At 41.8% G+C, this 26,202-nt stretch overlaps 1 protein-coding gene across 1 annotated transcript in view; it reads left to right on the forward strand.

The window, feature by feature from the left end:
• LOC146674724 (alpha-2-macroglobulin-like) overlaps positions 1 to 22,820 on the forward strand; it is a 36,435-nt gene extending 13,615 nt beyond the window's left edge. Inside the window, exons 8-37 of the mRNA XM_085398187.1 lie at positions 64 to 148; positions 234 to 357; positions 1,187 to 1,301; positions 1,427 to 1,539; positions 1,623 to 1,790; positions 2,038 to 2,265; positions 2,769 to 2,832; positions 2,980 to 3,125; positions 10,279 to 10,428; positions 13,367 to 13,501; positions 13,844 to 13,934; positions 14,091 to 14,196; positions 14,527 to 14,752; positions 15,591 to 15,717; positions 15,880 to 16,001; positions 16,091 to 16,142; positions 17,192 to 17,275; positions 17,638 to 17,814; positions 17,901 to 17,976; positions 18,188 to 18,344; positions 18,436 to 18,510; positions 19,677 to 19,839; positions 19,912 to 20,099; positions 20,269 to 20,481; positions 21,176 to 21,297; positions 21,422 to 21,512; positions 21,612 to 21,680; positions 21,764 to 21,869; positions 22,030 to 22,071; positions 22,524 to 22,820. Coding sequence (XP_085254313.1) covers positions 64 to 148; positions 234 to 357; positions 1,187 to 1,301; positions 1,427 to 1,539; positions 1,623 to 1,790; positions 2,038 to 2,265; positions 2,769 to 2,832; positions 2,980 to 3,125; positions 10,279 to 10,428; positions 13,367 to 13,501; positions 13,844 to 13,934; positions 14,091 to 14,196; positions 14,527 to 14,752; positions 15,591 to 15,717; positions 15,880 to 16,001; positions 16,091 to 16,142; positions 17,192 to 17,275; positions 17,638 to 17,814; positions 17,901 to 17,976; positions 18,188 to 18,344; positions 18,436 to 18,510; positions 19,677 to 19,839; positions 19,912 to 20,099; positions 20,269 to 20,481; positions 21,176 to 21,297; positions 21,422 to 21,512; positions 21,612 to 21,680; positions 21,764 to 21,869; positions 22,030 to 22,071; positions 22,524 to 22,528 — 3,620 coding nt within the window. The 3' untranslated portion in view covers positions 22,529 to 22,820. The remainder of the gene's footprint in view (positions 1 to 63; positions 149 to 233; positions 358 to 1,186; positions 1,302 to 1,426; positions 1,540 to 1,622; positions 1,791 to 2,037; positions 2,266 to 2,768; positions 2,833 to 2,979; positions 3,126 to 10,278; positions 10,429 to 13,366; positions 13,502 to 13,843; positions 13,935 to 14,090; positions 14,197 to 14,526; positions 14,753 to 15,590; positions 15,718 to 15,879; positions 16,002 to 16,090; positions 16,143 to 17,191; positions 17,276 to 17,637; positions 17,815 to 17,900; positions 17,977 to 18,187; positions 18,345 to 18,435; positions 18,511 to 19,676; positions 19,840 to 19,911; positions 20,100 to 20,268; positions 20,482 to 21,175; positions 21,298 to 21,421; positions 21,513 to 21,611; positions 21,681 to 21,763; positions 21,870 to 22,029; positions 22,072 to 22,523) is intronic.
• The last annotated feature ends 3,382 nt before the right edge of the window (positions 22,821 to 26,202 follow it).

A 26,202-nucleotide genomic window follows, 5' to 3' on the forward strand; every position in this document is an offset into this window, starting at 1 on the left:
GAAATTCTGTTTTTAAATATTCTTAATATAATGCAGATATTAACTTTGATATTTTGTCCCCAGTTTTACCCAAATTTGACGTAACAGTAAATGTATCTGAAGAAGTGAGTATTGGCCAGGAAGAAGTTGATATTAAATTATGTGCAAAGTAAGTAGGAGTCCTTTCTTGACAAATGGCAATTTAGATCCTCACAAATTGGAGTTTTGTTTTATTTTTGTTTTTATTTTAATAGGTACACATTTGGACAGCCTGTTCCAGGAAGTATTACAGTTACGATGTGCCGACTTCTTGAACGCTCTATTTCCTCTGCTAAGAAACACAAGACAGAGGCTCCCTGCCACACAGAGACCAAACGGGTACAGTTGTTCCAGTCTCAAATTTCTCCTGAAACAATGTGCAGATAAAAGCAGACCACATGCCCATGCAGAAGGTTTCTGTATGTCAGGAATTAATGCAGTATTTTATCATTATCTTATCTATCTCCAAATTTCGAGAATATAATGAGTAAAATTTCAAGTTGAACTTGAATTTCAATTAAATAATTTTTAGTGTCCTTAAAGCATTTATTTTTAATTCTGTATTATAAAATACCCGGTTACAGATTCAGTAATATTCACTGTTGTGCCCTCATTATTTATGAATGCTGAATTGTAGCTATCGCTTTGACTCCATTTTTTTTCTGCTGTTATGAATATGTTCTGTGGCTGATGCTTGTGTCAGTGTGTCAGCTCTTAACAAGCTAACTGATTAAATAATGAGTTTAAGTCATTTATTCCATTAGTAACACTGGTAGAGCTACAACTGGCTTAAGCGACTGCAACAAAGTCCAAATTGTTGCAACCTGCTTAACCTCCTAGAACCTGGCGTCCACATATGTTGACATCAAATTTTGGGTTGTCTAGACCACAATACTAAATTTTGCTCTACACGAGCCTGATTTTCACTTACAACAACATTATACTGCCACTGTTCTATTGAAATTAAAATGAATATCCTTATATGTGGATATCAGGCCCTTGTAGAGCAAAATCATTCTTTGTTTTTACATTCATCAGGTCCCAATCAGCCCAAATAGCAAAGACAAATTAAAAATGCATGCCATGAAAGACTTCGGGTCTTAGGAGATAAAAGTAGGATGTAAGCCTTTTTAAAATTATTTATATTTTATTGTTTTGGAATTTCTAGGCTGATGGAACAGGCTGTGCAGCTGTTACGTTCAAGATGTCAACCTTCACCAAAATTAACAAAAAATTCCTTAAAGATCAGCTGAATGTCATTGCCAAAATGGAAGAGGAGGGAACAGGAAAGTCTTGCAGTTGTTATTTTTCATTTTATTTTAATTGTTAAATTTTTTTTAAATTATAGGTTATTGTGCTTTTGTGGAAATATGGCATGTGCATTGTTTTAACATTGAGGTTTCGTATTCAGGCATTTCACACAAACAAGAAATGAAAATAAGAATTTCTTTTGTCCTTGGAAAAGCATCTTTTGTTGATGTTCCCAAGATTTGGGAACCAGGATCAAATGTGGAGGGAAAAGTAAGTTCAAATTTGTGCTATGTAATTTAGAATGTAGTGTAAATAATGTGGGTTTTAGTAATGAAACATTGTGGTTTGGACAGGTTAAAGCAGTTTACTACAATGATACACCCATTTCCAAAGCACCTGTGTACCTGTTTGTGGGAGAACGTTGGTCAGAACGCTTACTAAAAAATCTAACAACTGACAGCAACGGTGTCGCTGAGTTTTCATTCAGCACAGATAACTTTCATGAGGATATTAAACTCCATGTAAGTAGATAATTACACTGAAACAGTAGTTTTTAAGTCAGCATTGGTAAGTTACATGACAATGTTTTCATTGACTTAATATGATTTCTGATGTTGCTTGTCCAAGGTGCTACAATAGTAATTAGTGACTATAGTGAAACTGTTAAGATTATTTTACATTAGCTTGCTTCTAAAACCCATCTTTCAGTGACCTTCCACAGTGTTTTCTTCTTCATCAAATTATGTATGTTTCTTTTCTACAATTCAGGCAGCCCTGACACCAACCCTATACTTCCAAAGCCATAGAACTCCTTTTTATGATTTAGGATTTCACACAGTGTATACATCCCAACCTCCTTCTCAAGATGAAAAAACATTCAGCTCGCTGAAGCTGAAGATGAAGGATAAACCCCTTTCCTGCGATGCAGAAGAGGATATATCTATTCAGTACACTATAGTGAGGGAAACTGCAGTTTACATGGATGTGGTATATCTGGTGAGTTATTGCTTGTCACAAGTTCATCCACAGTAAAAAAAAAAAGAAAAAAAAAGAAAGGGAAAAAAATTTGAAAATCTACCAGTTTATCGAATGAAACAGAAAGAGTTTATTAATATATTCACCTCAGAGAAAGTGGTTTGTAAATGCTGAAGAAAAAGCAACACATCATCTGCATAAAGACTAATTTTATGTTCTACATTCTTGCATTTTATTCCCTTAATTGCTATAGCCAGATTGCTGCTGCTAGTTTGATAAAAAAAATGCAAACAATGAAGGGGAGAAGGGGCATCTGAGCCTTTTGCCCCACTGGAGACAGAAGCTGGAGGATGTTCGGTCATTTGTCCAAAGTCCAGTCAATTTTCAAAATACAAGACCACAAGCAGACTGCACTGTCTGTTTCTGAATAACTCCCGGCAGGACTTAAAGCTGGGAGAGACGCAAAATGCACAATGTTACAGCTGGATTACACATTTTATGTCATTTTCTTCTATATTCTTCAGGTGTTGTCCAGAGGAGCCATTGTCATGCAAGGATTTAAACAGATTAAATTTAAAGATCAGTCAGGTATGTAAAGACTGGCTCAAATCACGAGTTCATGAAATTCTTTTGTAATATCAGGTATTAAATCCAGTTACCCTTTTAAAAAAAGTTTGGTGATTATTAAAATAAAACTGATATTATAGCTATTTTTGGTATGCTTGTTTGTTTCAGTGAATGAGGGTGAGGTGTCCTTTAAATTGAGAATTTCTACTGACATGGCACCAGTCGTCCAGATTGTAGCATATGCTGTACTTTCCAGTACGAATGTGATTGCCCACAGCGCTGACTTCTCTACTGAGAAATGCTTCAGTCACAAGGTATGTGTTGGTGTAAACTGTGTGAAGCTGTACTAGATATATTGATTAGTGTAAGTTAAGTTTAATTATATGAAACCATGACATACAAGAAAAAAACCCTCAAAAAACTTCAATCAAAGTGGAACAGACTCCCTCCCAACAAGGAAGCCACAGCTTTAGCAAACATCGAGTGGGCAGTGTGTCACAAGTGCCTGGAGGTCAGTACATGGACAGGGACCCAAGAGCAGATTCAAGCACAGGAAACAGTGATAAGGTTTTCACAAGTTCTAAACACAAGAATAAATACCGAAGGAGGGATAGTTGGCAGGGCGTCAAATATGGCAAAACTGTGAACAGAGGGCTGGAGTTCCCCAGCCTGACTTGGGACACGTGGAATATGGGATTTATGCGCATGAATGCAGGGAGCCTTAACTTTATTGCCGTTCGGCTGATGATGGCCTTGATTTCATAGGGACCAATGCTGCGTGGGGCCTGCTTGCGGGAGGTATTTGCCATAGCTTTTGCCCCGGAGTATACCTGGGAGCCGGAGTTCTCAATCGATCTGCATTGTGGCGTGGTCAATCGAGAACCTTGAGCAGCACTTCCTGAGTCCAAGTCGAGATGTCATGCCAATGTAGATATTGGACTCATGGAATGGCGAGCTCCACCTCCGGCTGCAAAAAGAGGTTCATCAAGCAGAGCACAGTGGATAGTTTCCTCCACGTCCCAGGAAATTAAACCGCTCCTGTACTGGAGGCATAAACCTCTACTATGAACACAGGTGAACACCTGCATTCATCTGTATTAGCGAATGCAGGTGAATGCAGTTTTGGCCTGTTGTGTACAGGTGAAGGGTATCTTGGTGAGGTGAGTGAGTGGTTCTGCTACCTGACTGTAATTCCAGATGAAGCAGCAGTAAAAATTGACGAATCTGAGAACGTTATTTTTGAGATGTGGGAGTGAGACATTCCCTAACAGCTTGGACTTTTGCTGGGTCGGTCTTCACCTGCCCTCCTGCCAGGATGTAACCAAGAAAAGTGACTGAAGATGAATGAAACTCACCTTTCTCCGCTTTGACGTATAACCGGTTTCGAGAAGGCGCTTCAGCACAGATTTGATCTGGACCAGATGTTCCTCCAGAGTCTTGGAAAAGGTTAGGATGTCGTCTAAATACACAAACACAAAAACGTTCAAGAAGTTTCTCAGGACCTCATTAACTAATGTTTGGTAAACTGTGGGAATTTTAGTGAGACCAAACGGCATGACCAGATACTTTGAGTGACCAAAGGGGGACCAGATGATAGTCATTGTGTAGATTTAACTTAGAAAAAGTGGTGGCACCATGAACAGGTTCAAAAGCTGAATTGATGAGCGGGAGAAGATATTTTCTTTTGATCGCAATCTCATTTAAACTTCTGTAGTCAATACAAGGACTTTGGGTCTTGTCCTTCTTAGTGATGAAGAAAAAGCCTGCACCTACCAGGGAAGAGGATGGGCAGATGATGGGACTCTCGAATATACTTATCCATGGCTTCTCTCTCTGGCTTGGACAAGTTGTCAGGTTGGCTGGTTGATGGTGCAATTATAGGGTCTGTGGAGTGGACGTGCCTTATGTTTACGGAATACTTCATGGAGGTCATGATACTCCTTGGGGACTGAGGACAGATCTGGTGGTGAAGGTTCGGCAGGTGATTATTGAGGCAGTTAGCAAGGCAAAAAAAGGCTCCAGCTAGTAATTTGTGTAACCATTCAATATGGGGATTATGTTTCTTTAGACAAGGGTAGCCAAGGACAGTCACCAGAAGTAATTTGGGAGACTGGTCTGGTTTGATGAGTAATATGGGAAAAATTGTTTAAAACTGTGGCTAGAATGGGAGGATCGGGTAGAACAGAGGCAAGTGCAATTACATAGCCAGCTACGTAGCCTTTTCTCTCTCTCAGGCGATCCTGAAAGAGAGGGAGGAGGAAATAAACCAAATCCTTGAACGATGCGGGCTCATCATGAGAAGCTAACTCATAAATATTCCCAGGAGCACATGATCAGGCCAACCCACCTGGGCAGCTGCCATGCAGAAATCGATGACAAACTTAGCTATGTTACATCTAACTTGACTTCAAGCTCCAAGCTACGCTGCCCTCAGACATGGGGTGGGCAAAGGTCTTTTAATCTTCCCTTGAAACTCATCATAAGAGCAGGATGAAAATGAATGTGATGACAAACACGCCTCAAACAAAAAACAAGGAGCACAAGAGACCAGAACAAACCAAAAACAGGTCAACACAAAACAAGACTATCCACGAGTCCATATCAAAGTCCGGGAGTCGACAACACAAGAGCCGAAACAGTTCAGGGGGTCGACCATGCACACAGCAACGGCGGCGACGGGCAATCAGTTCCGGAGGCCGACCGTGCACACGGCAACGGCGGCGACGGGCAAACAGTTCTGGAGGCCGACCACTCGGAAGGCAGTGGTGGCCACTGAGCAGGTCCGGAGGGCGGCCGCGATGCCAGCGGTGGCGACGAACTCCTTCCGGAGGCCGTCCCCGAAGGCCATGATGCCAACTTAGCGGCCTGGAAAACGGCTGGCAGAGGCGAGGCGAAACAGGTCGAGCTGGCACCGACGGCGGCATGGCAACCGCAGGACCAGACGAGGCAGGACCAGACGAGGCAGGACCAGACGAGGCAGGACCAGACGAAGGCGGAGCTGAGGCAGGACCAGACGAAGGCGGAGCTGAAGCTGGACCAGACGAAGGCGGAGCTGAAGCTGGACCAGACGTGGATGAAGACACGGAGGTTGGACCAGACGAAGATGATGAGGATGCGGAGGCCGGACCAGGCGAAGATGATGAGGATGCGGAGGCTGGACCAGGCGAAGATGACGGCAGCGGGACGGCTGCGGAACCTGACGGCAGCGGGACGGCTGCAGGAGGTGATGTGGAGATGTGCTGGCTGGGTCCTCCAGGACCACCAGCTAACGAGGCGTGGGGCTGGGTGGGCTCCTCGGACCCTCCAGCAGACGTGGCATGAGGCTGGACGGGCTCCTCGGGCCCTCCAGAAGACGTGGCATGAGGCTGGACGGGCTCCTCGGTCCCTCCAGCAGACGTGGCATGAGGCCGGACAGGCTCCTCGGGCCCTCCAGCAGACGTGGCATGAGGCCGGACGGGCTCCTCGGGCCCTCCAGCAGACGTGGCATGAGGCTGGACGGGCTCCTCGGGCCCTCCAGCAGCCGACACTTGAGGCTGGCTGGGTTCTCCTAAACCCCCAGCAGACGAGGCAGGACGCTGGTTGGGTTCACCTGAACCCCCAGCTAACATGACGTGAGACTGGACGGTTGACTGAAACAGAAGTTGTAGTGGTGGTCGCGATGATGGTCGTGCTGGGTGTAGTGATGGTAGTTGAACATGCAACAGAGCGGGTAACAGACTCTCAGCAACTCCTCTCCGGGGAACAGGGACGGGTACTGGGCCTGGTCGAACCTCAGCCACCGCCACCTGAAGAACAGATACAGGGCCAGGGAAGAGCTGTGTTCTGGCTGCCGTACCCCTGGGGGCCGGTGTGGGTGCAGCAGCTAGCTGGACCGCCGCTGCTCCCACCCGAGGAGCTGAAACGGGTGCAGGAGTCAGCGGGGTCTCAGTTGCCCCCACCCAGGGAACCAGAACAGGCACAGGCAACGACCATCCCCGCCCGTGGAGCAGATACAGGTGCATGGATGAACGGAGCCATAGTCTGCCTGGGAACTGGAACCGGACGCGGAGAGCAGAGCAGATGAGCTGTAACAGTCACTGGGAAAACCAGGTTTATGGTACCAGACATGGTTCTAGAAAACCGAGACTTGCGGCAGGCTGACCTTGGTAAAACCGCTATTCTTAAGTTGTCCAGGTTGACGTTAGCAGTCTTAGAAAAAACGAGTTCAGGGGCAGTCACAGGTGCTGGAGGAATTATACAAGCGGTATCTGAAGAAACTGGGTGTGAAGCAACATAAAACACAGTCTTACAAAACGCAGCCTGGGAAGTTGCACACACAGTGTCCAGGGCTACTGGCTGAAAAGCACGGCGCACAGAGTCATACAAACATGATCGTGGAACCGAAACTTTAACTTGAGCAACCACTTCTGCAGTGTTCGAACCAAGTATTTTTGCCAGCTTGGTAACAGCAGATGACACCTGGTTGGTCTTAACCTGGACAGTCACAGGACGTATAGTCTGGAAGAGTTCACAATGAGCAACACAAACAGTCTTTGAATAAGCAGACTCCAGGCTTGTGAAATTTAACTCAGGGGAAGTTATGGAAACATGAGGTTTATCATAGGAAGCCTCAGAATGAACTGGCTGGTGAGCCGCGTAAACCATGGGTGAAGCAACACCAACAACAGCCTCATGAGGTATAGCCTGCACAGCATAGATGGAATGTGGCTGGGAAATTGAACTGTCCCTGTTTAGTTTAGCAGTAAGAGGAATAGTCTTTTGAGCTGCATCTTTAATGTCCCGAGTGAGATCATGATTGTCCAAGTCAGAAAATTTCATAACAGATTCACACATATAATCTACATCTGGAAACTCACTGTTAACTGATCCAAAAACAGGTGGCTCGGAATCAACATAACCTGCCTGAGAAGCGAAAACAGAAACCCCAGTCTTTTCAGAATGAAACCCAGAAACACCACTCTCAGTTACAGGACAAATAACCTCTTTTGACTCTGAAATAAGGTCATCTGATTCCTGAATATTCTCAAACTTTGAAGAAACAAAAGAGGGAAGATTAGAATGCTCAGAGTCCCGAAAGACAGCCTCAGAGTCAGCCATCTTGGGATCATCAGTTTCTGTCTTTGCAGGCCCTGAGTTAACAGTCAAAAAGTTAACCGACTCCGAATTCGCCGGCTCAGAGCTGGAAATTCCCAGTGTGGAAGAAGCCGGGTGACAACTGTTCTGTTCACTCACCACGTCCAGCAGTTCAGAACTGGACTCGGGTTGCGGTGAGGGACGGCGACGACGAGAACGCCGCTTTCTCTTAGAAACCGGAGCGACAGAAAAAACAGAGGGTGTCGGAGCAACAGTGACTGGTCCCTCATCCTCCGACCACATTCCTGCCAGGCATGAGGCAGGTGAGGGGTGGTCGGAACCAGACGTGAGGGAGGAAGGAGTCCGATGCTGCGACTTCAGCTGCTGCAGAGGGGCTTTAGAATGCTCCGCCCGCTGCGGCGGCATGAGAAGGCTTGCTCGCTGTGACTGAGGCGGTGTGGATGAGGAGATGAGGGTGAACTGGGCCAGCTCCCGGGCTTTGACTGCCTCCTTAGCCTGGGTCAGCGAACGGCTGAACTCCGAGGCAATAGACAGCTTGCGCAGTTGAGGATTTCTGTCAAATATGGTTTGTATTGCATTCAGCCCGACTGAGAACGTCTGCAAATCTGAGGCGTGGCTAATGCGAGTCATCAGTCCGAGGATGCGAGCAAGGTCCACCTCTCTCTCGAGGTGAGCTGAGTCCGCTGGGTCCATGTTATGGTTGCGTCCTTCTGTCACGATGAGTTGTGTGGCTGTCGGTGGCTGGACCCACGTGCAGGACTCGGAGACAAAACATTAACTTAAACGACGGCTTTATTTGCTGGAGAGTCACCTTTGGACGATACATAAACAACAACTTAAACTAACTAGACAGGAGATGCTGAAGGTAGACGACCATGGATACACACACAACAAACGTGGAGGACGCAACAACTGGCAGGGAAAAACACAGGGCTTAAATACATACTGAGGTGATTAGGGAATGTGAAACAGGAGGAGAGCACAGCTGGGACTCATCAGACATGACAAGACAAGGGGAGGCAAAACTCAACACATTGACATAGTACACAGACTTTCAAAGTAAAACAGGAAACTGAACAGACGAGGACTAAACTAGGGGATACAGTGACAGAAATCAAACCCAAGAGAATCAAAACACATCATGAAAACAAAGCTAACTAATACAAACAGAAAAACACTGAGTCCACAGACTCAGGACCGTGACACCAATGCTTTACCCCTCGGCTTGCCTACCACATACGAGAGTGTTGTCAGAGATGGAGTGTGGTGATTGAGAAAACATAAGAGCATTGCAACAGGAAACCCTTACAGCAACCCTGTACCCTGGTGAATGGCTCAGGCTGAGAAATGTTAATGGCAGGTAAAGTTGGGGCAGGTTTCTATGGAAGCGGGGAAAGGAGTGGAAGTGTGCGTGGAAGTGGTTTGGCTGGGAGTCAAACTGGGCTGGAGTTCTAATAGTGAGGCAATGATCTTTTCTTGAGTGTCACCAATAGATTTGCATTGTATTTCTAGGAATTGGACTGACTGTTGATAATTACCTAGTATTGAACCCTACTTTGAGATCGCTGCCTGTATTGGATCTTCTGGGTCCATTTTTCATTAGGCTAATTGTACTGTCACAAGGGCCTGGAGGTTAGTACATGGATGAGGACCCAGAAGCCGATTCAAGCATGGGAAACAGCGATAAGGTTTTCACAGGTTTTATTTGCTTAAACACATGAGTAAATAGTGTCACGAAGGAGGGATACTTGGCAGGGAACCGAATGTAGCAAAACTGAAACGAGGGAGAGCATGGTTAGAGAAAAGGCAAGGGAAGCTTGTCTGGAGAGGTGACTAATACTGAAATAGAGTCTTATTTGGCAGGTTTGAATTGCTGGGTGTGCATCTAGAATGGTGAGCTAGTGAGAGGGTTCCAACCTTTCTTTTCTAGAGAGCCAAGAGAGAAGGTGGCAGGAGGACAGGCGGAAGCGGTAGAAGGATTAATCCTGAGTGGCGGATGTGCAACAGAAAATGCTCCTTTAACAAGGAGAATGATAAGGCCTGTTACCAACGTGAGGTTAGCTCGAAAACAGGTGGAGAAGAGATGGGGGACCCTGGTCTTAAATGCTATCTCACTGATTGCAGTGAGGATGAGGGGAGCAGATCAGGTGAGATGACGAGGACGCCACCCCAGGGTAGATACTGGGCAACACAAGAAAAACAGAGGAAAAAACACTCGAGCTCACCCAGACAATGACACAGTGATTATCAAACCTGAACTCCAAAAACTACATAAAAGCTAGTGAATGGTTTCTGTGTGATATAGGCTTGAACTTTTGTTCTTTTAAAACCATTAAAGTTTAGATGGTGTAATACACGCTTTGTCTGTGTCAGGTGTCATTGGAGTTCACACCTTCCTCAACTGTCCCAGGAGAAAAAACCAACATGGAGGTGACGGCTCTTCCACACTCTTTGTGTGGTTTAAGTGCCATTGACAAGAGTGTCCTCATCAAAGAGCCTGAGAATATTCTGGATGCAGATAAGGTAAGTGTGGTCTCAACCACCTTATACATCCTTCACTCTCAGGCTACGTCCACACTAGCCTGGATACATTTGAAAACGGCGTTTTCATCTGAAAATGCACCACGTCCACACTAGCGTTTTCAGTCGTTTTCACAGTTGCGCGTCCACATTGAAATGGATGAAAACGCTTACATTCCAGTCCTGCGCATGCGCACAAGCGAGTGAGAATTAAAGAATTTGAAGAAAAGCTATCTGGAGCATGTACAAACTGATATTCATCTTTTTTAGGGCTGTCAAAATTGAGAGCAATCAAAACAACCGCTGTATAATGCACTCCGCTATCTTTGTTTATTTGGTCACATGACTGCATCACATGACTAAAATACTTCATCGTTTTAGAAAGTCTGCGTTTTTGTGTGTCCACACTGCGACAGGACAGCTGCGTTTTTAAATGTATGCGTTTTCAAGAGCGTTTTCAAAACGCTGCGTTTTTCCTAGAGGAAAGCGCAGCGTTTCAGTGTGGACGGGGGGCCAAAACAGAGAAAACAATGCGTTTTCAAACGAAAACACATTAGTGTGGAGTAGCCTCAGTCTCTTCTAGTGTCATAAGTAGCAGACATTATATGAAGGCAACATGGATCTTAATTTGTGGGGAAGTTCTATAATTGCCAAGACAGAGATTCTCCTGCATCTGAAGAGCCAATCAAAACTGAATGAGATCAACTATGAGGTTCACAACTGTTTAACCTGTCTCATGGCAGTTCCTTGCTGTGTAACCATAGCATCTATTCAGTTTACTGGTGTGTTGAACCAAGACCTGTGTATAACTTTAAGCATGGTTGGTATAAAATAAACTTTCAGGTGAACAAAAAATCTTACTTTTGATAAATAACCACGTGGAGGTGTTTGCAACTTGCACAGCCTAGTTTGTAAATCTTGCTTCTAGATAGGCTTTTTTGGTCATTTAGAGGTTTTGTTCTCTATCTATTTTTCTCTATTTGTTTTCTTTTTTGTATAATACTGCATAAAACTGTATAAAACAACTATTAATACAGTTCAACACTTATTCTGTTATAAAGCATCCTGAGACAGTGATTAAAACATTTATTTGGCTACCTGTCATAAAAAGGGGAAAAAGATAAATATTTTGGAACACTGTCAAATAACAAACTGAATTCACATTTTTATACCCAGATTTCAGCTGGCAAACTCAACTTAAAATGCTTTTTTCTGTTCAGAAATTCAAGTATATAACGATAATTTTAAATGTATTTTCAGAGATAACAATAGTATTTATATTTTAGCATTAAAAATATTTTGATTAAAGAGCTTGTTCATACTGGTATATTAACCATTACTGTCATGGTCCTGGGACTGTGACCCAGTGTTTATGTGTTTTTGGGTTTTATTAATATTCTTATATTTAGTGTCATTCATGGTTCTGGTTCTCTTAGTTGTTTTCTGCTTAGAACTTAGAAGAACTTTTTTTTTATCGTCCACAAGACCACAAAGGTGCAAAAGTACAGAAAACAATATTCAAAGAAGAAAAACAATATAAGTTCAGCAATATTAGTACACTATATGCATGGTGTATGAGTTACAGAAACCTTTTGGGGTTATGTACAAGGGCAATAATATAATATAATAAATAAATAACAGTGGAACGGCTGTGGTCATTAAGGATGGGGTGGTAATTGCACATTTGCTAGAATATTGCACAGGGGCCAAAATATTGCTCAGAAAAAGGAAACACCAAAATATTGCATAGGGAATGGCAACAACAGAGTCAAAAGCAGCGACAGAATGAAGTCTGTTCACACTCTTAATTTGCATTAATGGTTCTGACAGCCCACGGGTAGAAGCTGTTCTTTAGTCTGCTGGTTTTGCATCTGATGGATCTGAACCAGGATGTTGAAGAGGTGGTGGTTAGGATGGAGGTGGTCTTTTAAGATAGCCCTGGCTCTGGAGAGACATCTAGAGCTGGCAATAGAATCCAGGGGGGTGAGTGGTCAGCCGATCACCTTCTCTGCAGTTCTGGTGACCCTCTGGAGTCTCTTATCGGCTATTGTGCAACAAGCGTACCACACGAAGATGGGGTGGACCAGCACACTCTCGATTGTGGCTCGATAGAAGGAAACTAGTAGGACACTTATGTTATATTTATAGTTTCTTGTCTTTAATTTTCTTATTCTGTGTTTTCCCTGTGTTCCACGTCTCTCACTTAGTTACTCTTTTCTTCGTGATCTGTGTTCTCTCTCTGTCCCCCCAGTCAGTTATGTCCCCATGTCTATTTCTCCCCCGGTCACAGCTTTAATCCTGCATGTCTTAGTGTTCGTCTCCATGTTTGTTGTGCTTCCTGTTTTATTTTGACAGTCTCTTGCTTCCCCTGTCCTGTTATGTCTGATTAGTTCCTGATGTGTGTCTGATATGTTCCCCAGCTGCTTCGACTTCCCTGATCATCCTGCTGTGTGTTATAATTTGAGTTTCCCTTTGTCACTTGTCGGTTTCTCTGTTCGCCACTCACGTTTCTGGTCTTGGTTTTAATGGCTTAGGGCTTCACGTTCCATGTTATTTTTCTTCACATCCAGGTACTTAGTGCTTATTTTTTTCCCCCAGTTTAGGTCTTGTTAGTTTCAACTCTATCTCCATTTGCTTTTTGTTTGTTATTTGTACAGCCAAGAATAAAAGGCTCACGTTTGTTAAAAATTCAATTCTGTCTCCGTAGTCTGCATTTGGGTCCACTCTCTCTCTTCTCCACACAGTCCTGAGAATTACAGAACCATAAAAATTGATTTTGGTAATTACCAATCCTGTTCATTTATGACAGCTGTGGTATAAACCTTACATTGAATAGTGATCTGATCATTTGTAAATACTACATATGTGGTTCATATAAGTATAGATCTTTAATCTGATTTTCTCAATTGTTTGAACTTCTTTGAACCATTTTTTTTCTTAGATATTTAACTTGCTGCCTGTCATGAAAGCATCTTATTTCTCATATCGGCTACGAGAACCAAGAAAATGCTTGAAAGTGAGAACAAGAAGATATAGTTCACCTAAAGGAGATAATGAAGCCTACATTGCTTTTAAGGTAATATATAAATATTTTCCATGAGCATGTGTTATGTGTTTCACTGGATCCACGGATCCAGCTTCTTGATGTTGGCCTTGCACCTTGACTGTTTCAAATGTTCCACATAAGGTGAGTCTTAATAGTTGCATAAATAAATAATATTCTACTGCACTATGTAATATATGACAAACAATAGTCCTTCTCTGCAGCATTGGTGAACTTGGTATAGTTACAACAGCATTCCATCTGCAGATTTTGCATCCAGCTAACAGTAAAACTCCAGAGCATATCAGCTGATGATAAATATAATGCTTTTCATGGCTTTAGCTGCAATTAACTCTGTGATGTTTGTGTGTCTAGAGAGTAGGATTAAAGGTGGCAACAAACCTGCTGCTCGAAATTCCTTCATGTCTGAGTTTCATGGGAAGAGAATACGAGTTCATGCCCTTAGGTGATATTTTTGTTTTGATTTGCTTTGCAAATTCCAAATCATAAAAAAGTTCCCAAAATCAAAGCAGTGTGTTACACCTTCTTATTCATTCTGATTAAGTATTTATTTTTCATTTTTCTTTTTTTTTTCTTTTTTTTTATGATTCTAAATTACAAGCGGGTTCAAGTTACTCTGGAGGATCTTTAGGTCCATCAGAAGGACCGATGAAAACTGTCCGTGCTTTCTTCCCCGAGACTTGGATTTGGGACCTGGTGGAAGTTGGGTATGTATTAGTTTTTGGAGATCGATCGATCGATCTATCTATCTATCTATCTATCTATCTATCTATCTATCTATCTATCTATCTATCTATCTATCTATCTATCTATCTATCTATCTATCTATCTGTCTGTCTGTCTGTCTGTCTGTCTGTCTGTCTGTCTGTCTGTCTGTCTGTCTGTCTGTCTGTCTGTCTGTCTGTCTGTCTATAGTGAGTCTATTTTATATATAAAATGTCTATGAACGTGGTGACTGCTACACTGTCATTTGCATTGTTGGCTAATCTATGTAATCACCACCTGACAATGTGCATATTTTGAATCTGCTGATTCAGAGAGTCTGGATCAAAGGATGTGTCCCTCACTGTCCCTGACACCATCACGACCTGGGAGACGGAGGCTTTCTGCTTGTCCTCTCAGGGTTTTGGTTTGGCTCCTCGTCAAGAAGTTGAGGTCTTCCAGCCGTTCTTCCTCGAGCTCACCATGCCCTACTCCATCATCCGTGGGGAGCACTTTGAACTGAAGGCAACTGTCTTCAGCTACCTGACCAGCTGCATCATGGTGATCAATATTTCTATATCAAAAATTACAAATGTCAACAAATGTTAGCATGCTGATAGACTTTGCAGATGGTTTTGAAGTGGCCCCTGATGCAGGACTCATCAGACAGAATAAAACTCAAAATCTCAGCTTTATTTGACTGGGCAGGATAGGAATTCACTAATTTAATAGAATACATCCACAATGAAGGACGATGCAGTGGGGAATAGAAGGGTGATTAAGGGAAGTGGAGACACGTGGAAACACAGCTGACTTGAATCAAAACTAATAACACAAAGGAAGCAAAAGTCAACATCATACCCATGAGACAAGACACTATCAAAATAAAACAGGAAGTAACAGAGGGACTGCAGAAAAATAGACATATCAACTACATTAGATAAGGAACACAGACAGCCATTGAGACAGAACCCAGAGAGACCAAAAAACACTATCACAAGATAGTGACAGACTGGACAAAAAGGGGAACAAACACGACTGAACAAGAGGTGAGAACTAAAAATAACACAGAAACACAAGTCTAATCCGGAACGCAAAACTAACTAATAAAAACTCTGAACATCAGTCCAAGGTCTTTCAAACAAATAAATAATTCCAGAGCATAACTAAAAAAAAAACTGGGTTGAAGAGCCAGTACCATGACATTAGTGGTGTACACACTTCCCATCAAGTATCAGGAAGGATATTCAGTGCAAAATTATACCAAATCAAAACATGTGAAGCGACTCTTGGTGAATGAGGCAATAGCTGAAAGTATTCTGTCCTCACAGAGTAACAAGAAAACACTGAATTCCTCTTTGACTTAGAAACTCAACCCGCTGTTTTGTTCTTTGTGCAGGTCACAGTCTTTTCTACGCCTTCCTCAGATTATACCCTCACCCCTCTTTCCGGTGAGCAGTACACATCCTGTTTGTGTGCTAAGGAGCGCAAGACTGTGAGCTGGACCATAATTCCAACAGTTTTAGGTAAGGATCAAGTTTTTATCCACGCCGGTGTAAATGTCCTTTCAGTCAATGCCCCTTCTCTTTTCAGTATCTACAAAATCAGTGAGATTATCTAATTAACAATATTTTAATGTGCAAGACTTTACAGGGTTGAGAAAAATGATGTTTGTTGTCCTTTTTTAGGGGCTGTGAATGTGACTGTGTCTGCTGAGGCAGTGCCATCCCATGTTTCATGTGATAATGAGGTTGTGAGAGTACCAGAGAGAGGCCGCATTGATGTGGTCACAAAATCCTTCATAGTAAAGGTTGGTGCCATTAACACAAGATGAAAAACATTCTGCATTTGAAAACTTGTTTTCTCACGAAGGTGAAACTGTAACTTGTTCTTTCTCAGGCTGAGGGGACTGAGATGACAAAGACATCCAACTGGCTGCTTTGTCCAAAAGGTTGGTGTGGTTTATACACCAACCAAATACACGGGGAACACAGCTGACACAAATAAACATGACGCCACAGGGGATGCAAAACTAAACACACCGAACATGGAAACGTGAGACTGTCAAAATAAAACGGGAAACAAAGGAACGCAAGACTGACATACGAGCTTGGCACAGGAGTGGGAGAAAGTCAGAGGACAGAGAGAGTGAGGAAACAAGAGAGGGCGAGAGAGCACAAGAGACAAAGAGGATGAGAGAAAGGGGAACATGGATAAACAAGATGGAATGAAACACAAGGAGGGCAAACAAAACACACACACAGACACACAAACTCACATAAACACAGACACACAGACAGGGACACACATGACAACAACACAAAGCGAGACTAAATGGACAAACAGACTCAACTTAAGACTACTAATGTACCTAAAACATAAACCACAATACACAATAACAAAAGCACTGGGTCAAAATGACCCAGAACCATGACAGCTAAATATCCCTTGTCAAGTTGCACCTTGACCACATGCCTTTGGTAGTCATCAACAAACTAATGGTCTAATTCTGGCTCGACATTTAGACACAATCTCTTGTGTACCCAAGTCTTGTTTTTTAAAGTCATTAAAGATGTGTGCCACGTATTCATTCCAGCTTTGAGTTTTTGTTGAAGGGTGTTTGTGGGTGTCACACCAAATTTTGATAATTCCCCACAGGACATTTAGTTGTTACAGTATATCTCAACTATATATGAGATATTTATAGTTATATCTCATATATACACTATGTTACAAACTTGACACGCTTGGTAAGAGTCAGTCTGGACACATCTGTGTGGAAATATTAGGTCACGCTCATAGTACTCTTATTGTTGTTGTTGTTGTTGTTATTGTTTTAATAATATTTTTTGTGCTTATAGGTTTAATTATAGGTGTCTGATTTCTCATATGACCTGTTACAGTTCATGATGCTGTGACCACCTGCTGATTTGAAACTATTTTGGTACTGACATTCTGATTAAGCTTCTCTCTGTATGGTGATTGTTTGTCTGTACACAGGAGACACACTGACAGAGGAAACTGAGATACAGCTGCCTGAGAATATGATTGAAGGATCTGCCTGCACTTTTGTATCAGTCCTGGGTAAACCTGATCATTTTTAATTAAATGAGTTTAGATTAATCCAGAAAGAAATATAGCAAGTTTATTTTTTCAATCAATAGTGAATTAATATAAAAGACAAATACAACTGGACTGGCATTGTTTTTGCCTGGTTTTGAAACATGCTTTGAAATGAGATTCCAACAGTTTTGCCTTTTAGAAAATAGTTTAGAAACTACATTCCAATGACAAAGTGCAAAAAAATTGAATTTAGTATATACAGTTTTTATATAACCTGCTGTATTTTTCTAAATATTTAGCTTCTTTACTAGTTTTAATCTATTTGTAGTTCAAGTGTTCGAACGTTGTATGTTCTGTCTCAGTGACTGAGTGCCTCTGATCAGGTGACATCCTCGGCCGGGCTCTGAAGAACTTGGATGGACTGCTCCGGATGCCATATGGATGTGGAGAGCAGAACATGGCTCTTCTAGCCCCCAACATCTACATCCTCCAGTACCTGAAAGGCACACAGCAGCTCACCCCAGCCATCATGGAAAAAGCTGCGAACTTCCTGACCAGTGGCGAGTGTGTTTGTTTCATAGTGAGACTAAAATCAAAGGTTTATGAATAGAATATCTATTTAAGAGTCATTTTCCTGTTGTTACAGGTTACCAAAGACAGCTGAACTACAAAAGTTATGAAGGCGCATACACCACATTTGGAAGAGGAACAGGAAACACTTGGTGAAAATAATAATTACCTTAATATTCCATTTGCCTCAGAAACAAAACTGAGCCTGTTGGTGAAATTTACTCCTTAAATCTCCCATCCTATTATCATTTTATTTCTGGACATGGAGAAAATCAACTCACATTATAATGGCATAACTGTGACACATTTTGATATAATTTTGAAACATGAGGAAGTTTTCTTTTGGGTGCTTTTTTATGTCAGGCTGACTGCTTTTGTGATGAGAAGTTTTGCCAAAGCTCAGTCTTTTGTCTACATTGATCCAAGAATCATTGAAGAGTCTAAGACATGGCTGGAAAATAAACAACAAACAAATGGCTGTTTTAAAAAGTCAGGCAAACTCTTCAACAACAGAATGAAGGTAAGTCTATACTTTAGCTGGACACTGATACTAATTCTGTGCGGAGAGAAATTCTGGCAGCACACAGAAATAACTTGGTTTCACTCACCAGGGTGGTGTGTCTGATGAAGTGACTCTCAGTGCATACATCACTGCTGCTTTCTTGGAAATGAATATATCCCAACATGTGAGTAAACTCGATGTGATCCCATTTGATCTTTTAGAACTATAAGACGATAAGATGTGTGTCTTTTTTTATAACAGTGACATGGTTGTATTTACCTTAATTAAACGAGTCGTCAGTCGCAGTAAACCAGCAAAAATCTCGAGCCGCCGGGCTACGTAAAAAGTGTAGAGGGGCGTGTTTGCGGTCATGTCCAGCGGGTGTCTACTGTGCAGACTCTGGCTCCAAATTTGCAAGATGGCAGCCTCCACAAGCGGGATATTTCGGCTTCATTTTTGCACAATGGTAGGAGGCGGTGTCGCGTTGTCCATCTTTTCTACAGTCAATGGTCTGGAAGTCCAGCAGTTCATCTAAACAAAAGGCACTTAGACTAAAACAGATATAGATATGTCTACCATACCACAAAACAATAAGAGAAGGACCCCAAAGTCTTTGCAGACTAGTAAGGATCAGACCCCACTTAATATGACATCGACTATAAACTCTAAGCATATATGAGTAAATATTTCTAAGCATAAATGACAATCAACAATACGAATCTAACACTGTAGGTGAAAAAGAAATTTGTTAAAGCATTATTTCTATTTCCAGTCATGAAAATAAAGTTTAAAAAATAAGTACATTGTAGGGAAATGATCAAGTTGGGTGACATATGTCCTTAGAAAATCCCACAATTTCTTAAATCCCCCCAAAAGATTTTTTTCTTAGAAAATGATGGTGTCAGAAGCTGCTTTTGTCCACTTAGCAGAAAGTGCTTTAATAAGTGTTTCTTATAAGTATTTAATTGTCCAAACATTAAACACAAGAAACACATCCACATTTTCCTTTCTGAAAATGTGGATGTGTTTCTTGGTTTTGTTTCATATGTGCTTTATGCATTTATGCACTTTGTTGGATTTATTGTTGTGGAGAGGGATGAGGTGGCGACTGAAATTTACGATACTGGCAAACCTTGACTATATGTTGCAGTTGGCACCTTTTGCATATCCAAGGCACAGTGGGCCACAGGAGGCCATACCCATGTTGCCTCTTTAGTCTTCCTTATGGAGTATACCAGAAAGTCTCCCTCGGGTCTCCTCCAGAGTGGGGCCCTAGTCCTCTCCTGGGCAGGGTGAATTGGTCCGTTGTTCAGTTTGTCTTCATAGGGCTCTTCTTTCGATCTTTTAAAGGATCCTGTGGTGAATAATAGCTTGGCTTGTCTCAGGGAGTCCATCAATGACCTCAGCAACACCTACACTACAGCTCTGCTGGCCTATGTCTTCACCCTGGCAGGAGACACGGAGACCCGCGCTCACCTTTTGCAGCACTTAGACACAGTTGCAGTGAGGGAAGGTGAGTCACCATCTAACAGGAAATCATTCAGGTGTTATTACCATAAGTGTAACTTTTATTGTATGTTTGTAGGAGGTTTCCTGTACTGGTCTCAGACAGCAGCAGAAACATCAGCCTCCCTGTCAGTGGAAATCAGTTCTTATGTGCTGTTGGCCAAACTCAGTGCCTCCACAACTGCTGACGACCTGGGTTATGCCTCTGGCATTATTAGGTGGCTGACTGGCCAGCAGAACTACTATGGAGGCTTCTCCTCCACTCAGGTGCTACACCACCCAAACAGCTTAAATCTCACCTTTGAGTTCATATACAATGGGATAAATAAAAACGTATCTGAGAGAAGCTGAAGTTTTACTTGCTGTTGCTGTCCTGTAAAATACAAAATATAAATATATATGTAAGTATGTGTAGTAGCTGTGATTTTGTTTGTAGGACACAGTGGTGGCTCTTCAGGCTCTCGCTCTGTACTCCACTCTGGTGTTCAGTCCTGAGGGTTCAAGCACAGTGACAGTTCAGTCTGACAGCAGTCAGCTGACATTTGATGTAAATCCGGGCAACAAACTGCTCTACCAGGAGGAGACGATGCAGGGCGTGTCAGGAAAATACAGCCTGGAGGTGAAGGGCACTGCATGTGTGTCAGTGCAGGTCAGTGACAGCATCCTGCTTGTTCCTTTTTTCCAAATAGAGAAGTATGATGAAAAAATGTGTTTGCACTCAGAAAAGCACATTTGCTTATCCATCTATGTATTTGCTCAAATTATCCAAATTCAGGATGCAGTGGCTTCCCACTAAGGAAATGATTTCAAACATTCCTTTTCCTCCTATGTATTTTTTTTTCTTGTTGTTGTTGTCGTTGTTCTTCATCATGGATTTCACTAAGGCCAGATGACATGTATAATATGTATAATATCTCCAGGAAGGTCTAGCTACACTGTGTGTATCCTCGCAGTTGGATTTGCCTGGAAAATCTCCAGAGGGTAGTGTCATAAAGGCATCCTGCAAACATGCCTGCACCATCTTAGCTGGCATATTTTAAGTAAATAACCAGCAGTTCTATTTCCAGATCCCTTCTCATGTCCAAGCCTTTATCTCAATTTTAAATATTTTGATGAAAGAAACTCCAAATCAACATGACATTTCTGCCCACAATTAGTGTACATATTATTCTGGCCACAACCACCAAAATAATTTAATAACTTTAATCAGTCCCCTAAAATGTGACGCCACTATATTTTGAACATAAATGCAAAACAAACATAAAAACATAAACAGATTTCTATTCTTCTTATTATTACTATTATTATAAACTGCAAACCTCTTTTGGTTGACTATTTCGCAGATTTCTGTTCACTACAACATCCCGAGTCCCACTGATGTCACTACTCTCAGCGTGGAGGTCAAATCAGGGGTTGATGCAACAAGTGAATCCAGACGCAAGCTCACTCTGACAATAAAATCCCTGTAAGTATTTAACAGATTAGATATGTGCTAGGGGAATTTTATTTACCACTGTGGGATAAGTGTTGGAAATGTGGCATCTATGGATACACATCAGTGCAATCACTTTTTAACTGTTCAAACACAGGTACAGTGGAAAGGAGAATACTACCAACATGGTGATCCTGGATATCAAAATGCTCTCTGGATTTGTCCCAAATGCAGTGTCTTTAAAGATGGTGGGTTGTTGCAGTTGTTAGCTGAATAGAAATGTTGCTACCATGTGTCAGTTTATGATGAGATAAAATAATAATAAGGAGACTGTTGTCTCCTCACAGCTCGAAGGTGCCCCATTGGTGGATCGTGTTGAACAAACAGAAGATCATGTTCTGGTGTATTTACAGGAGGTGAGAGATAATCACAGTGGGGATACCAGATGATGATGTTTGTATTGTTACAGAGTGTGTCTCCTGTTTTTAAATCTGTTCAGTTACCAAAGGACATGCCCATGAACTACAGCTTGACAGTCATGGAAGAACTTCGAGTGGAGAACCTGAAACCAGCCATGATCAAAATCTATGACTACTACCAGCCAAGTACAACTCTAACTCACTTCACTGCAACAGCACACTGACACACTTTGCTCCTTAGTGAAGCTGTACAACAAACAGCAGTTAACAGAATTTGAAGGATCAAATTTAAACGTGTTGTAAAAACACAGCAAGTCACATTTTTCCACTTTGTTTTCTCTCTCAGGTGACCAGGCTGAGACTGAATACATTTACCCATCAGCTGCAGGTAACAAACTGTTATAGCAAGAACACCACATTTCACACAAAATTGAATTGAAGTTATTTTTAAAATATTTGTTCAATCTCAACACAATACAATATTTGACAATACAGTTAATTCAGTACTTTTTTAGGCCTGAATGAAAATTAAATGTACAGTCTCGGTCGTTGCGTCCTTGGGCAAGACAGTTCACCTACCGCCTACTGGTGATGGCCAGAGGGGCTGATGGCGCGATACGGCAGCCTCGCCTCTGTCAGTCTGCCCCAGGGCAGCTGTGGCTACAATTGTAGCTGCCTCCACCAGTGTGTGAATGTGAGAGTGAATGATTAGTGGCATTGTAAAGCGCTTTGAGGGGTCCCGAAAAGCGCTATATAAATGCAATCCATTATTATTATTATTCATTACTAAACGATTATTTTAACACAATTGCATCCTTACGTTTTATTCTTTTTTTGCAGCTTAAAGATGTGCAGTCAGTCCTGAGGTTGTCACTCAAGTTATACAACTTGCATTTTAATAAAGATGTTTTTTAAACACAAATATGCCTCCATATGTTTTGTTTTCATCTACAAATAGGTCTTCTGTATAAAAATTTCATCCATCTCAACCTGACTCTACCATCCTATTCTGTCACACTAACACTCTGCATGTCTTCTTTCACTACATCCATGAATCTTCTCTGGTCTTTCTTTTTTCCTTCTGTCTGACAGCTCCATGTTCAACATCCTTTGTCCAGTATGTCCGCTATCCCTCTTTCTTCCACCAACCTGTCTCTCATGTACACAGATATATTCTGTCTCCATTCTACTCACTTTCATTCCTCTTCTCTCCCGTGCATACTTCCACCTTTGCAGGCTCTCTTCCACCTGCTCCATACTCTCACTACAGATCATAACATCTTGAACCCATCTGTATGTTGATGGCTAAAGGACATACTTGTGGCTTTTGATAATGGCAGCACTGACAGAGTTGCAGAGAAGGGTATCTCACTGAAGAAATTAGTGTTGTAAGTTGAGAAACGTCTATTTTGTGAAATTATTCCTAGTATTGTATCTTTTAAACAGAAAATGTGATTAAATGTTATTATATGACAAATTACTGCATTTCCCTTTTTGTACTATTTATGTACTATTCAGCTTCACCATTGCTTTAAGGAATTTTCCCAAATATGTGCATATATTTTAACTTTTTGGTTCTGTGTACACGGATAAATAGAAATCCAAAGTTTTCTGGGCTGTAGATCATTTTAAGAAATATGTATCACAAATTAAATATTTACGAATAATTTATAATAGTGTGCTGTTGTCTTTAAGCAAAAAAGTTGCATGAAAGTGTGAAACGAAAAATAGATTGGTTATTTTGAATTAAAATAGTTGCTTTGGTGACAATCAGACTGCAGGCTGCATATCACATTGGAAGTCTGTAATTACATTTATTTGTATTCATTTAATCTGAAAAAATAAAATCACGATCAGAGCGAGGCCACGGAAAGAGAAAGAGAGACAGGTGGATGTTCACAGCCCTGCAGCTCTGTAGTTAATGAGAAGAGCCAAGACTCAGGGTTTAAGACGGCACTTGGAGCTCTTCCTGAATTAATGAGGAAACTTATGATCAATAAAGTAATTAACTGCTGGTGCTAAGACTCTCCTCCTCCTCAAGGAAGAGCTCAGAGAGAGACCTCAAGTTTTCACCTGCCTGACTTTCACCTCCTGGAAAAAGCCCCTTTAATCTAATTCAATTCAATTCAATTCAATTTTATTTATATAGCGCCAAATCACAACAAAAGTCGCCTCAAGGCGCTTCATAGATACAGAGAAAAACCCAACAATCACATGACCCCCTATGAGCAAGCACTTTGGCGACAGTGGGAAGGAAAAACTCCCTTTTAACAGGAAGAAACCTCCGGCAGAACCAGGCTCAGAGAGGGGCGACCGGTTGGGGTGATAGGAAGACAGGATAAAGACATGCTGTGGAAGAGAGACAGAGGTTAATAACAGGTATAATTCAATGCAGAGAGGTCTATTAATACATAGTGAGTGAGAAAGGTGACTGGAAAGGAAAAACTCAATGCATCATGGGAATCCCCCAGCAGCCTACGTCTATTGCAGCATAACTAAGGGAGGATTCAGGGTCACCTGGTCCAGCCCTAACTATATGCTTTAGCAAAAAGGAAAGTTTTAAGCCTAATCTTGAAAGTAGAGATAGTGTCTGTCTCCCGAATCCAAACTGGAAGCTGGTTCCACAGAAGAGGGGCCTGAAAACTGAAGGCTCTGCCTCCAATTCTACTTTTAAATACTCTAGGAACAACAAGTAAGCCTGCAGAGCGAGAGCGAAGTGCTCTAATAGGGTGATACGGTACTACAAGGTCATTAAGATAAGATGGGGCCTGATTATTTAAGACCTTGTATGTGAGGAGCAGGATTTTGAATTCAATTCTGGATTTAACAGGAAGCCAATGAAGGGAAGCCAAAGCAGGAGAAATATGCTCTCTCTTTCTAGTCCCTGTCAGTACTCTTGCTGCAGCATTTTGGATTAGCTGAAGGCTTTTCAGTGAGTTTTTTGGACATCCTGATAATAATGAATTACAGTCGTCCAGCCTGGAAGTAATAAATGCATGAACTAGTTTTTCAGCGTCACTCTGAGACAGGATATTTCTAATTTTAGAGATGTTGCGCAAATGGAAGAACGCAGTCTTACATATTTGTTTAATATGTGCGTTGAAGGACATATCCTGGTCAAAAATGACTCCGAGGTTCCTCACAGCGTTACTGGAGGCCAAGGTAATGCCATCCAGAGTAAGAATCTGGTTAGATACCATATTTCTAAGATTTTCAGGGCCGAGTACAATAACCTCAGTTTTATCTGAATTAAGAAGCAGAAAGTTAGCGGCCATCCAGGTTGTTATGTCTTTAAGACATTCCTGCAGTTTAACTAATTGGTGTGTGTTATCTGGCTTCATGGATAGATAGAGCTGGGTGTCATCTGCATAGCAGTGAAAATGTATGCTATGTCTTCTAATGATGCTGCCTAAGGAAAGCATGTATAATGTAAACAGAATTGGTCCTAGCACTGAACCCTGTGGTACTCCATAATTAACCTCAGTGTGTGAAGAAGACTCTCCATTTACATGCACAAATTGGAGTCTATTAGATAGATATGATACAAACCACTGCAGTGCAGTACCTGTAATACCTACAACATGTTCTAATCGCTCTAATAGGATATTATGGTCAACAGTATCGAATGCTGCACTAAGGTCTAGCAGGACAAGCACAGAGATGAGTCCACTGTCAGAGGCCATAAGAAGATCATTTGTAACCTTCACTAAAGCTGTTTCTGTGCTGTGATGAACTCTGAAACCTGACTGAAACTCTTCAAATCTAACTGTATCTGGTGCTCTTCAATGGACCATCAATCAATTACAGGGAGAGGTGGACCTCTCTTTGGTCAATAACCGATTTTAAGGCCTGTCCTGACCAGCTGCTTTACTGGCCGGCATCACTTTGTATCAGCAGTGATCAGTGTTGCTGGTCCCCTTGCATTGCTACTACAGTCACCTGTTTGTTCCACTTGAAACATTGCACTTTGAGATATTTTGGGATATTTTGAGATATCTTGAGAGACACCATCGACCAGAACCAAATTGTTTTGAAAGTATGTGCAATTTTCATTTAATTTTTAAACAAGCACAACATAATAACACATTTTTTTCTTACACTCTGTAATTTTGCTATAGAAGCTTTGTTCATTTTATGTATGTGTAATCATGTATCTTTAATATATAAAATATGTAATCTTGTATTTGTGTATTTTGTAGTTATTGCATAAAAATGAGTCACATGTAGCAGTGATAAGCACAAATGGCTAAAGAAATGTTCGATGGAAAAAGAAAAAAGATGTTGTTCTCTTAATCTTTAAGTTTCCAAGTCACCAATGTTTAGATAAGAAAATGCCAATAACCTGGGGCATATGAGGGGGCAGACAGCAATGTAAAGGGGGCACCTGGTGGCAATGGAAGTGAGAAAGGTGTGGGGGTTGGGTGGGGATGCTCTGGATTAGGGCTGCCACAAATGATTATTTTGATAGTCGACTAGTCACCGATTATTTTTGCGATTAGTCAACTAATCAGATCATCAT

This window comes from Rhamphochromis longiceps, linkage group LG3, assembly GCF_057381845.1.
Source record: "Rhamphochromis longiceps isolate RC_006_pf linkage group LG3, R_longiceps_female_GT1.1, whole genome shotgun sequence".
Classification (NCBI taxonomy): domain Eukaryota; kingdom Metazoa; phylum Chordata; class Actinopteri; order Cichliformes; family Cichlidae; genus Rhamphochromis; species Rhamphochromis longiceps.